We start from the raw sequence: 14,385 nt of genomic DNA, 5'->3' as shown, positions 1-14,385 counted from the left end.
ACACTGCCCATCTCATGAGGAAGTGACTCTGGGCAGTTTACAATAAAAACAACAAATAAATATTAGTTAAAATACAATAAAAACAGTATAAAAATACAATAAAACCAAATACATACATAAATAATAATATCTTCCAAGATGCTGGTGATCGAAAAGATATTAACATATGGGAGCATCTTCAAGGTACTAGCCACCCTCAGGGGTGGTTGCCCCTTTTCTCACCCCATTCCAGTTGGCAGAGCCAGGTCTTGACTGCTTTCTGGAAGGCCAAGAGAGTAGGGGCCTGCCTCTGATGGAAGGCACGAGCGGGGAAAGTTCTGGAATGGAGCTTCAAGGTTTCCAGGAGGCAGGAGAGACATTCCAGGGGAAGCACCTCCTCAGTCCCCAGACAGAGTGTGGGAAAGCCAAGAGAATGAGACTGGCACCTCCCTAGGGCCTCACGGTTATAGTTACTGTTGTGGTGGTGTAGATTTAGTCTGGCGAGATTCTGTCTATTAGGTGTAAGCTAATAAAGGAGCTAAACTGTTCTGGACTGTCTCGCTGTTGTTCTTGGGCTGAACCTGACACTGCCTCACCTCTGGGGGAAGGGTATTCCATAGGGTGGGGGCCGTGGCAGAGAAGGCTCTCCTTCTGGGCCCCACCAGTCGACATTCTGTCATCGGCGGGGTCCGCAGCATACCCTCTCTGCTTGACCAGACCAGTTTGTGTGATGATGTACAACATATGTGTTATCATTTGCCCCACTGCAGATACCCATATCTCTTTCTCTCAACAGCTTACAGTGGAAATACACTGACTGATTTCACTGACTGAATCAAGTATAATATATGTATGGTTATTATTTATGCTACATTATTAACTATGCATCGTTAGCATACTTAATAGAAAAGCATAAATGTGCCAAAATGGGTGAAGGTAAAAGGAAATAAATCTGATTATAAAATTTCACATTCACAGATGAAATATAACAGGGCTGATATTCTCAGCTGATTTTGAAACTATGTTAATTCAAATATGTTAGCTTTTTTTTTTTAAACCATCCCTAGGCTCTGAGTAGGCTATAATATATTTTTTTTGAAATTTGATTTTCAATATGAAATCTGTTGTTGTAATGGAAAAGCAGAACAGCCTTTAACAACAATGATCTGCTGCTTTTTTGTCCTTGTGTCACAGCCACACCAGGATCATACTGTGTACCTGAAGTCATCTTAGTGCTTTGTAGATAATCAGTTTTGATTGCATATTTACATTTCCCAAGCAAAGAACACTTTTCCTTGCTCTTCCTTAGATCTAGAAGAAAAGACATCCTGTTACCCTGGAAATTAGCTAGTGTATGCTCCTGTGCTGTACTATTCTGAAAGTTTTATTGGCAGGGAAATGTTTAACCAAATCAAAAACAGGGTTACGATGACTAGGGTAGGAAAAAAATCTTGTCATCTCTGGTTCTATTTTAAAGTTCTGCTAAAAGGCCTAACAGGAGGAGGGGAAATGCAGGCAGATGGTATATACTTGGACTTGCTCATGACATTGCTTGATAAGTCCTTTGTGCAACACGCCTTCCAAAACACCAACCGAATCCACTTCCTTTCTCAAATCACTTTACAGCATTTAGCCTTGCCTGCAGTCTTTTCTAATAACACCTTTCTGCTGACAGATGCTTCAGGTTCTCCATATCAGGAGCAGGGGGTGAGAGAGAATTCAGAAAGTGCTAAATGTTTTCCCTGAACCATAAGCTGGAGTGTTCTGTTTTGTTTTCCTTCCTTCCATTAACTGTCTGTCATAAGAGGCAGATACTTCCCATCAAGATTTATCCTGATGCTTCAGTGACCACTAGCAGGGATAAACCTGGCTCTGTAGCATTCCATAGCCCATTAAGGGATGGAGTGGATTTTGTAATAAAAATGTCACAATAACTGAATCAAGCAAAAAGCCTGTACCCTAGAGAGACTTTGTTTAATCATTCTGTACTGCCAGATGTCAAGAATGCTTCTTTCCTGCTTGCCACCAAGCTCTTGCTGACATTTGTTTGGGACACATGGTGCTCAAAAGGTATCCATTTGTCTGTGTGTGTGTGTGTGTGTGTGTGTGCACACGTTTGTGTGCATATGTCTACATATGTAAAAAATTACAGAGAAGGAAGTCTGGCTTTTCCAACCGATATTGGATAAACTGATGGGCAAAGAAATATTGAAAAAGCAATAAGCTTGACAATTCTGTTAAAGCTTGATAAAAATGCTGTCGGTCTTCCAGACTGCAATGAGCAAATCAACACTTCCTTGTTAATCATGTCAGGAGAAATAAGATGTGGCTCTTAGTTTGCCTTAGGTGCTGGACTGATCTTGCTCGGTTGGAGAAATCGGAGAATAAACAACTTCATCACACTCAGAAGGAACCTCTTCTCAGGGCTAAGCAAAAGATTCTACCATAAACCTAACAGTTCCACTGATTACAGAGCCCTGTCCTGTGCTAGTAGCCCCATGAAGTAAAGCAAGTTCTACTCTGCACTTTTCTTTTTCTCAATCACCTGGTACTGAATGATCTTGATCCTGCCACCAATGTTGCTTGGGGTGCTGCTCCTGCTCCCCACCATCTGTAGACTGCTAGGACCAATTAATTGAGGGAGAGATTCAGTGCTTTATTTCTTGGAATGCAGCTAGATATAATGGCCAAGGGGTGGGAAATTCCCCATGAATAAGCAAGCATCATTGTGTACATATCGGATGTATCTTATACATTCTGATAAGAATTTTGTTGTATTTCATTCACTTATTTATGGTTATTTAGCTGTTAAGTAATTATAAGTTGTTCAGATCATGGGTGAACAGATTAATTAGGTTCTTCTTAGCTACCTTACTAAACCTTGCCATGATTCATTTTTTTGACACAGAATGAAAGCATAGAAATCACATCTTGAGCCTAAACAATCTTGCAAAAAACTAAAGTCAAGAGTATCTGTCACATGATTTCAAGAAATATTTCACATGTCTATATTTTGGAATTAAGAATTTGCTGATTCCATTAATAAAAATGCCCTACGCAATATCAATATTTATCTGCATTGTACATTACATGTGCTCTCTGCTTATGTCTAATACAAAAATGTGACATGTTGTTGAAACCCCACCTTGACCTTTTCATTATGCTGCACTTCAGCTGACAGTCTATTCATTTCCCTTTTGCATCTTTTCAAGAAAGGACAAGTAGAAACAACAGCTGAATCCTTAAAAGGCCAAATGATCATACTCTAAAACACAAAATTTTCTCTTTTATCGCAAGCTAATTTTTAAAAAATAAACACAAATTATTTTTTAAACAAAAGCTCATTTGTATGCCCCCAATTCCAAAACCTATAGAATTTTGAGAGCATGGCTTCCCAACCTTATCCTAGTACGTATTTGCACGTTAAGTTCCATACTACTACAAAGGCAGCATTTTGTTCTATGGATAGGACATGCAGAATATTTTATTTATTTATTTTTATTCAATTTATATAGAAATCACTTGGATACAATGAGTTCTGAGAAAGTTTCTGAGCTGCACACGTTTCCTGGGAACTCACAGCTTCTGTTTTGTTTAGTAAAGTCATTATTTGCTTGAGTCATCCACCCAACATTTGCACTCTGGTTATTTTTGCACAGCATATCCAACCTAACAGGTGAACATTACTTTGAAAGGCACACTGAATAGAAGAAATCAGTTCTTTGCAGCTTTGATACAGTCCATTCTAATCATGTTCCACAGAGCATGCATTTCTACATCTCTGCATTTAACATAACTAATTAAAAATCAACATCCTTCATTATTTCAGTATCCCTAGATCTGAAGATAAAAATGCCCTAACCAAAATTTGCCAGAACAGAACGTACAATAATTTTTTGCACTATTTGTTTCATATGAAATTGTTTCAATACATGTTTAGAATAAATATCCTCTAAAAGCCAGTATGGAATGAGATATCATGAATCAAATTTTGGTTCAACCCATAAAGGTCAGTAGTGAACTTGATTCAGTCACATTCTTTCAGGCTAGCTTACCTCACAAAGTAGCTTGAAGATAAAATGTATGTGACTCATGCTTATTATTTTGAGATCTTTGAAAGAAGGAAACATCCAGTTGTTTTTTTTCCTCAAGTGGATACCAACAATAGAATTATCTCACATGAATTGAATAATTCCCTTTAGAAAGAGCTTCTCTTTTCTGTGTGTAATGTAAGAATTATTTATCAGATTAAAATTCACTGCTGCACACTTTAGACCAAGGCCATTGCTACCTCTTTTTATCATTTAATAGAGACTAAAAAAAATCCAGTTCTTTAAGGAGACCCAGTTCTTTTATACAAGAAGCTACTACTCTGATGAAAATAGAATAGATAAGATCCAAGACAATCATGCTAATAACCTTTGACTTATCCAGAATATTTCACTCTAAAAATCATAACTAGGATATGTCAAGAGTCAGTCAAATGAGGGGGGGAAAAGGATTGAGTATTTTAAAAAAGCCTGCCATAAAATGACCAACCCTGATGCTTAAAACCAAAAACTCTTATATATTATGATACTTTGCCCTACTCTCCTCAATGAGAAATTTCTCACTCCCTCAAAGTGAATTTTCCAATCAGCCTGTCAGTATAGGAATACTGACAGGCAGATTCTCAGAAATATAAAAAAGCTGCCACAATTCATCTGTAAATTCATAACCCCAACTCCTTTTTAACAATGTTTCCATCCTAGCTGACCATACTAATAACCAGTGATTTAAAAAAAAGCATTTATGGGGTTTTTTCCCATCAAGTATGTCACATTTTTCTTATCAAATGTGTCATTGTTTTACATTAATCATGCAGGCCATGGCCAGAGTTTAAAATTAACACCCATAATACAAATTTTAAAACATGTTCACTTACCAATTTCCCTAGAGATTTGAGTGAAAGCTTCTACACCACTTTCCCCATAGTTCCCCTCTGATGCCAGTGTAGACACATAGTTCCATCCAAGAGCTGTCACAATGTCAACCATGGCTTGGGCTTGATAGGAGTCAGGTGGGACCACACGAGAGAAAAAGTCATACCTGGTGTTATCACTCAGTTCTGGAGCTGTAGATGCATAGCTGATTTGAGGTATCTGCAAAGAACCAGCATGAGAAATATGTTTCAGAAACCTTAAGGGTGACTTATAATAATGATACAAGAAAGGGTTCTTCTAATAAAAGACTTTGTAATAGTTTTGGGCTCCTCTTTCTAATGTGCTCAGGCAGAAGCTGGACAGACATCTGTTAAACGTGTTCTCTCAAGGAGCAAAGGGTTGGGCTCATTGGCTTAAAAAGCTGTTTACAATGCTATAATTCCATGTTTTTATTAATGATTCTATGAAAAAGTGCTTATTTTTCAAAAATTGGAAATTATGGCACAGTGTTTAGAAGACAACAGGTACAGATAAGAAATCCATGGTTTCCCTATTATCATGGATTATTATATATTCAAGACTGGAACAAATGTGAAAGAAAAACAGATTGTAGTGTCAAGGCCATATGTTCAATTCATAAATATTCAACTTATCTATTAATATCACAGTTAAACCTTGTTTCAATTTTTGTTCATTTTAAATAGCATACTTTTTTTGTCACCTACTACTAATGAATAGAGGGCCTCCCAAATTATTCCAGCTATTTGGTCATCAAAATCCCTAGCAACATAGGATCCACCTGATTTCTTTTTCTTGATGGTTGTGCAAGAGTCTGACTAAGTATCAGAACCAGGCTTTATATTGGCCAGAGTCCTCTCTGTAGTCAGATTACATATATGAGAGATTACGTAAATGGTGGAAGTAAGGTTAGAACTGCAAAGTAGCAATCTGACAGTTTCCCAAAAGTATACTTTAAGGAAATGCTCAAAATCTGGGTAAAAGGTATTTATCAGTGCTATCTGAATTGTAGATTCCACACTGTTCAGTTTAGATTTGGATGAGATGCTTCTCTTCTCAGATGTCCACCCTGAAGTGACAGGCAAGCAAAAATGAGCTTGTTCACACAGCAACAGTTATTTTGTAATCCGGTTACTGAAAACTCTGCCCCATAGCCTAACTTTTATCATACCTCAACAACTAGGCCAGCAGTGTTGTCGTCATCACACAATAGTTGTTGGATGCATCATCTCTCTGTCTACCAAATTATTTCTTTCATGGATTACTGAGTGTCTGGCTTCCCATCTCTGTTTTGCTGCCATTATGTACAGTACATAAATAAAGCTGGAATAATCATTCTCTTTGGGATTGTCCATGCTAATTACAGACAGTATTGTTTACAGGGGCTCTAAGAAGTTCTATATCTTGGTAGGTAGGTAGGTAGGTAGGTAGGTAGGTAGGTAGGTAGGTAGGTAGGTAGAATTTCTCTTTGTGTGTCTCCCCAGTTTTGCCTGTCCCATTTTTGTCCCATTTTTTCCAGTTAATTGTTTTAATTACTGCTGAGGATCACAGAAAATAGGTATTAATTGCTTATCAGTGAGCATATTTACTTCTTGGAAGACTTGAATTCAGTCTTACATGAAGCTGGTATTCCAGTCTTTGAACACACACATGCAAAAAGGAAATATGTTTTGCACATGAGGTGTCCAGTCTGTCTCCTGGGCATACTGAAAATGGTCATGGAGTTGAAGAGATAAGCAACCAGAGGAGATAGGATGTCCCCCAGAAGGCATAGCGGGCCAACTGGGACTGAGCTGATCACTGACTTCTGAGGGCTCCTTCTCCATGCACTCTAGAAAGGAAGGGAAAATCTAGTGGCAGGGAAAATACTATTTTCATTCTAGAATACCTAACACCAGGCTGATTCCGCAGTAAGCCAGCAACAAGAACGGAGCTATTGTGTGAGGACATGTTCTCAATGAAAAGACCATGGGGTATCTTTGCACCACTGCAAGTGGGACGTAAGAATGACTCCCGTGTCTCTTTGTACAACTGGTAATTAGAGACCTGGAAATCATGGCAAAACAATCTCACACCTGGTATGACTCTGTTAATGCCCATGCTGTGTTCTATGTGTGTGTGTGTGTGTGTGTGCACACATGCATGTGCGTATACACTCTTCTGTGTTCACAGCAAAAGAGTAGCAAAAGTATGATTATTTGACTTCTTAAAAGAAAGTCCTTCTCTTGAGTCAATTGCTCAGGAAAAATTAAACAATTTCACTGTTTTTCTAGCAGTAGCTACAACTGTTTCTATTTTTTTATTCATTTAAGTCAACTGTGGTTAACAGACTGGCATTCATTCATTCATTCATTCATTCATTCATTCATTCATTCATTCATTCATTCAGTATGGCCACCTATCTCACTGAGTAACTCTGGGCAGCAAACAAAATTTTAAAAATAAAAACAATTAAAATAATACAACCATTAAACATTTCCTGGATTCCTGCTTAAAAATGTTCATCATCAATACAGTCATCCACTAAATTAAGTATTGGCTATCATTGGGTATTTCTCTAAGAAACTTTCTCAGCAGAAGTGAACTGATGAAATTAGGAGGCAATTCTAAATTACCTGAAATTTGAAATTTATTCAGCAAGCAATCATTTTCAGTTTGAAAAAAGAAGTTGTGCAATCATGATTTCACTTTATCTGCTTCTCAACCTTTTGAAGTCTTCCAATATATTACTTTAATAATTATGATTTGGCTATGTAATTTCCACATCCAAACTCAGTTAGCAACTAGTACGCCTCTCCCTTCCTTCCTTCCTTCCTTCCTTCCTTCCTTCCTTCCTTCCTTCCTTCCTTCCTTCCTTCCTTCCTTCCTTCCTTCTCCTTTGTGTGGCTGTATGCTGTTCTTTCATCTTGCTGCCAGAAGTTTTAGGCTTTATTTCAGAATATAATCCCTTGTTTATATAGTTAACAAATCAGTTGTAAGCACAACAGCAGGCAACACATACTGCTTGGAACAGTACCTAGTTAGCAGACAATATATTTGCATGTACAAAAGTTAAGAAAATGTGCATTTCAGTAGCAACAAATGAGAACATCGTCACTCCAAGGAATCCTAAGGAATGGCTTTTCACATTGGACAAGGCAACAAGCGTATTTCACATGCATAAACATGCAGTAATTATCAATATTATTATTTCTGATAGGCCATCAAACAATCAATGTGTAGCAAACCTTGTACTTTGCTACAAGTGGCAAATAATTAAAATACAATGTTTTATTAATTTCCAATTTATTATGATAGAGGAAGAATTGACAAACAGGTTGCTCTATTTCTCTTTCAAATTTAAGGTATCTATGAAAATCTGAATTACAAATGAGGAGCTGTAACATACAAGCCAAGGACTTTGGTCAAATATATGTTACAGAAGAAACTATTAAAAAGACAGTAAGATTTTATCAAAATTCATGAGGATATTTTTTGACAGAAAAACAGTTACAATTTACAGATCCCATTATCTAAATGTCAAGAATTTAGATACTAGGCTTAAAAAGCTCCCCTTTTTACATTTTCCTAAGAGCATTTTTTTTATTTATGGAATATAACACTTCCTAAGCAGAGTAGCTGCCACAGTCTAGTAATCCAGTAATAAATATATGCACAAAATGTTCACTTAATTCAGTCTACATGTACATAATAGATTTTAATGCTGTGCTAAAGTACATACTGGTACTAGATGTATTTTAATTGTTCATCTTATTAATTATTCATTTGTTTTTATAGTAATTTTATTAAAAATTACAATTAAAAAATACAAACTAATACAAACTAAAAAAGAAAAGAATAAAAAGAAAAATAGAAAGTGCAGTAAAGAAAAAAATAGAAAAAAAGAAAAAATAAGAATATAGAAAAGAAAAAGAAAAGAAATATATAAAGAAATGACTTCCCCTGCATCACAACAAATATAAACAATTTTAGTAGCATATCCCTTTCTCTTAAAATACAACAAATGATCTCTTCTTCCCATATCCCATCTGTTATCTATAAACAAATCCTTAAACCCTCATCATTTCAGTCCTGATCAGCAAAAGTCCATTAAGGATTACCAGAGATAACTACATATCTATTTTAACCTTGATCAAATAAGCCAACTTTAAATTCCTTCCTTTTGTTTCTAACAATGTTGATCTTTATTCCCTTCAAATAATGTCCTAGAACTTGATTTGTTTTCATTTTTTCTTTGTTCCTTCTCACAAAATTCTTCAAAGCTTTCACAATCCTCTTTTGTAAATCCAATATAGAAAAATTATCCAGGTCACTTTCTTGTTTGGTTCTTGTATATTCCTTTTAATTATTAAAACATCAGACAGCTTCTTTTGTATTTCCATATCATTGTTATAGCCCTTCATTTTTAAAATCACTTTCAGATCAGTCTCAATCTTGTCAGATATAACTTGTTCCTCTTTCATAACATCTTTTAAACATAGTCTGTCTATAGAAGCAGACACTCTTAAAATTAACTTCTGAGTCCATTGTTCAAAAATATCCTTCAGTATGTACAATGTTAAATTATTTTACTTCATTCAGTATTACTAAGTCAAACTTAAGTGTTCTTCTCCTTTAATGGTAATCTTTAGTTCCTTCTGGTTCCCTCTAGTGTCCAACCTTCAAAGTTTCATCCTATCATGCTTTTTAAGAGAATTCAAAACAAAAGCATTTTTCCATAGGGAGAATTCTTATGATTAATTCCAAAATGCTATTTCAAATCCATCTGGCCCTTTTGTCCATTTGTAACTTTCCAAAATCAACATTCTAATCACCCCTTTGCTGTTTATTCCAAAAAAATTTTTTTTTAAGTCCTTAAACTTGTATTTAAAAGTTCTTTTGCTAAGGATTGAAGGAAACCCACCAGGTGCTGTAAACCATGTCAATCCAAAGGTTCCTATAGCTGAAAAAGCAGTTAACAAGCAATATCCAAACGTGATTAGAAAAGGAAGTATGTGACCCCAGGTCCTTTGAAGGCACTGACCACAGTTTCAGCAAGATGGTTATTCCCTCATCTCCCAGAGCTATAAAACTGTCAGAGACCACAGTCTTGCAGTCTCTTCACTAGGAGCAAGTGTATGGAGCACTTGTGGGTGATCTCAAGTTCTTTCCTTGTCCAGAGGGGAATTGCAAAGAACCAGTCTACTCACTGGCTCTTCATTCCACCGCAGTTATCATTTCCGCTTCAGTTTGCCATTTCTGTTCCAGAAGTCCAATTATTCGTTTGTAAAGGTAGCAATGCCTTCAGAAATACTATGTAGGACTAAATTATAGGATGCAAGTAGAACATCTCTCAAAAGTTTCAACCTGAATTTAATTTGTTTTCTTCTTCACAGGCCAGGATATTTTGCACTCTGAGCTAGAAAAGGAAAGTTATTTTGGCTTATAAGACTAACATCCTCAAAAAAAGCACCCGAAAGGAAAATACTATACAATAATAACAAAGTATCAGTTTGTTGCCCTTTCATGACACCGAAATCTGTTTCCTGAAATAGCTGTTTCTTTCTTAATGGTGGGACCAACTTTGCTTGTTCCTGCAGCTTTTCATCCCATTTAGTAGCAACAAAATACTATCAACTGTATTTCAGTCAAGTAAAAACAGTTTTAGGTCAGGGCAACAAAAATCTGTTTGAAGATTTATGGTGCAATAGGCCTATAGTAGCTTTTTTATACAGATGCTACTATAGGCCTATTTTTATTTCCTCTTGTCAGAGACTTGTAATAATTTACAACAGATCTTGTTAGTAAACTTTCCTGTATTTTTTTCCCTTCCTTTGATGTGAGGTATCACCTTAAAAGTCCTTAAAGACTTAATCTTTTATGATTTCCAATATGTTTAATAATTTCCAGGGAGAGTTGGACAATTTTTTCCCCATAGTAAAGGGAAGTCAAAGCCTTTGACACCAGAAAATGCTTTTTCACAAAGTTGAAAAAAAAGATAAGTATCCAACTTACAATTACTGAGGTTTCAAAATGTTTAGGCAGCAATGCTATTCTAAAGTCTCAGTGCTGGGAAAGGTAATCAGCAGTACTGATCACCTTTCGGGGTCAGGTTATACTCTGATTCAGGTTATACTCTGAAATGAAGAATTATCCTGTGAAAGAAGAATCTCTTAAAAATGTGACAAAATATTTGCTTCTTTTCTTGCATTTTTTCATCACACAGCTGAAGACAATTTTCCACAAAGTAGAAAAGTACATAACTGGTTCTGCCCATAATCTCCCTCATGCAAAATAGGTAGGTAGGTAGGTAGGTAGGTAGATCAAAAAGCAAGAGATAGTGCAATCATTAATATTCCCAAACAGTATGGCCATCTATGATGCAAAGGGTTGTTCCTCCTAATAATCTGTTTGTCATACAGCCTTTAAAAGGATTAGATTTCGCCCAGCACCAAATATTTTAAATTTTAAATACCTCATTTTCTGTTTGGAAGACAAAACCATGATTACTAAAGTGCTACAAAAGAAGTGAGCATGTAGCATACACATTGCATTTCTATAACTTTAAAATTCAGTTGATAGTAGATATTCAACAACCAAAGATTTCCTCTCTAAAATTTCAAACATTGAGTTTCTGATTGTCAAGAAACATTAAACATAGGGAAAAAAGCATAAACCACTCGAAGAGTCATCACTGCCAGTCTGACCACTGACATGATTATTATGAAATGTTGTATTATATTACCACTAACCCTGTCTAATTTGGGTTTATATTATTATTTCCTGTGTATTTCCTATTCTCCATTCTGCTTAGAACTTGGCTGTAGTTACACTAGAGATAATGACTATCATTTCTTCAGTTTGGGCTGAGTTAGATTGTCATAGACAGTTTAAGAAACATTCCTTTCTGAACACAGAGTGCTATTACTAGATAAAAGAACACATTTGCTATTTTGATTTTTTTTAAAAAAAATATTATGTTTGATAGCTTTTCATGTTCCCAATATAAAGGTCAGTTTTAAAATCCAAAATGCAATTAATAAAAAGAAAAAGGCTTCGTTGTAAATTTTGGTCACAGGTACAAGCAAAAATATTATTAAATTTATTTTTAAATATTTGGGACCACGCATTTGGGGCCATGGGGTAGGTTATAAAAAGAAGAGCAGGTGGGAGCCAATGACAATTGGCATTCTTTTTTTTAATCATCCCTATTTATTTTACTATAAAATTTATATGCCATGAGTTCATCTCCAGATAGAAATGTAGAAAGAAATGAAATAGAAAAAAACAAAGGATTACACCCAATCAAAATGCAGTACAGAAAAATGGCATACCATATTAAAACATACTTTCACACTTTTTTGTATATAATGGGACTTAAATAAAGATTAGTTTACACAAGAAGCAAGAAATCAGCCAGCTTAGTTTTAATGTTCCAGGCAAATTTATCTTGCATTTTGGGCATAGAAAACTGCACATTAATGTGCCACTGAATTTGTTGCTTTATTCTACATGTATCACAAATTATTAACAACCTTTACATTCTTAGATATTTATCACCTCCTTTTATATAAGAACAATTATTTTTTCCTTGGAATTAAATTGGCTTTGAACCTGGACTCTTGCAGGGGAATTGCCATCATTTCTACCTACAGTATTAGTCCTCTCTGTAAATTGTCGTATTTATTCTGTCTTTACCTGATAGAATTTATTCAGTGTAGTGATGTTAAGTGCACTTAGCAAAGGCATACAGTACAACAATCAAAGCAGGCTTTTCACACTTTCATCTTGCTTATATTGTGATTGTAGACTTCAAAGGACTGTATTAGCTGCAACAAGTTATACAGGGAATAGAACTCTGCACTCACAGTGCTACTCAAACTACTTGTACCAAGTCCTTTGATGCAGAAAGGCCAATTCAATTATTTTACTCATGCTATATACAAATGATGTGCATTGGGGTGGACAAATCTGCCGGATTTTCTTTCTGTGCTATTGATACATTTATTTTCATTTCTTTCACATCAGTTTCTGAATTTTTAAAGCGTATATTTTAAATCATGAATATAAATTTTCATATACTTGAAAACGGTATGCAGTTTTGCATGAAGCTTTTCATTCTGTGCACATTTTCCTGCTTAAGAGAAGGGGGTGGTAACGCCCTATAAAACTTGGACAAGTATCAAAGCCCAGAATATTTAGATCCCAGTTTATATGTAAGTTGTAGAAATGTAATTAGTCAATTAGTATTAGAATTTGACCTACATAAATATCCCAAAATGAACTAAAATCTACACCTTAAAAAATATCAGTGTACAGTGGTACCTCGGGATACGAACTCGCCTCGACTTACGAACCGGATCCGCGGCCATTTTCCCTGCTGCCACGCGGTCGCGGCTTCCTGTGGGCGAGGTCGCGGTAGCAAGGAGGCGTTCGGTGAGGCTTGTGGTGTGTTTTGCGGTGTTTTGCGAAGGTTTTTGGTGTGCGTGTTAGCATGGCTCCAAAGAAAATGCAGAGCAGGCTTGGCGGGAGTAAGGCTCTGAAGAGAAAATTGCCTTGGGTTGCGACCAAATTCAGAGGGCGGAACGGATTAACTGGATTTACATTGAACCCTATGGGAAACTTTACCTCGACTTGAGACCAACTCAAGTCACAACCAGAGTCACGGAACGGATTAAGTTCGTATCCCGAGGTACCACTGTATATAACAAAATGCTTTGATATGCTTGGCACTTTTCAGAATTTCCTAAAGAAAATAGACAGCTCTTTGTCCCTAAGGAATTTATAATCCAAAAAATGTCCCATTATCTGCATTAGTAAAGTTTCAAAACATCTCATTTAGAATCCTAATGTAGGTGCAATTCTCAGTGTGAAGGGGTGGGGTGGAACTAAGTTATGACCACTGTAGTGTAACACCCCACACAAACACACACATACACAAAATGTGGATATCAGAGGTTTAAAAAGAAGACACCCCCCCAAAAAAGCCTCTGAACCATCCACTTTGTAGTTTTAACCTCCACCAGCACCACCACCCACACTCAAACACACATAAATGTTAAATATAACCCATGGCCAGCAAAAGTTTGTCCATGGCTATGCTAGCAACTTATTTCCAACCGTAACTGTATGAACTTCTTTCCAAGATCAGGTTTATTATTCATCCTCAAAGAAAAACACACCTGCTGCAAAGAAAATCACATATACTGTATATGAGCCATATAATAAAATATCATCCATAGGGTATTCACAGGCTGTCTAAGCTTCTTTTGAAAAGGATGAAACAAAAAAAATGAAAGAACAGAAAGATCAGAACACAGTTCAGCTTTTTCTTTAGGTTTGTTTTTTTTTTTATGCTAGCAAAATGTATAAAATGTGCTTAGGTTGTTCAACAAAAATGATACTTCTTGTTTTAAATGAATGCCAACAAATGTCATTCTAATCCAGGAATGAAGAGGAACATTTAGTACCAGGTTCATAAATCATG

General features: G+C 36.0%; 1 protein-coding gene across 1 annotated transcript in view; it reads right to left on the bottom strand.

Moving 5' to 3' along the window:
* GRM8 (glutamate metabotropic receptor 8) overlaps positions 1-14,385 on the bottom strand; it is a 438,099-nt gene that overhangs the window by 343,027 nt on the left and 80,687 nt on the right. The window contains exon 2 of the mRNA XM_088141669.1: positions 4,904-5,120. Within this exon, the coding sequence (XP_087997795.1) occupies positions 4,904-5,120 (217 nt within the window). The remainder of the gene's footprint in view (positions 1-4,903; positions 5,121-14,385) is intronic.

The sequence above is a fragment of the Python bivittatus genome, unplaced genomic scaffold, assembly GCF_059951505.1.
Source record: "Python bivittatus isolate LINGU-HERP-01145 unplaced genomic scaffold, Pbiv_v1 ctg000330_np1212, whole genome shotgun sequence".
Lineage (NCBI taxonomy): Eukaryota > Metazoa > Chordata > Lepidosauria > Squamata > Pythonidae > Python > Python bivittatus.
The sequence above is the reverse complement of the archived record's forward strand: the minus strand, read 5'-3'. Positions and strand labels throughout refer to the sequence as shown.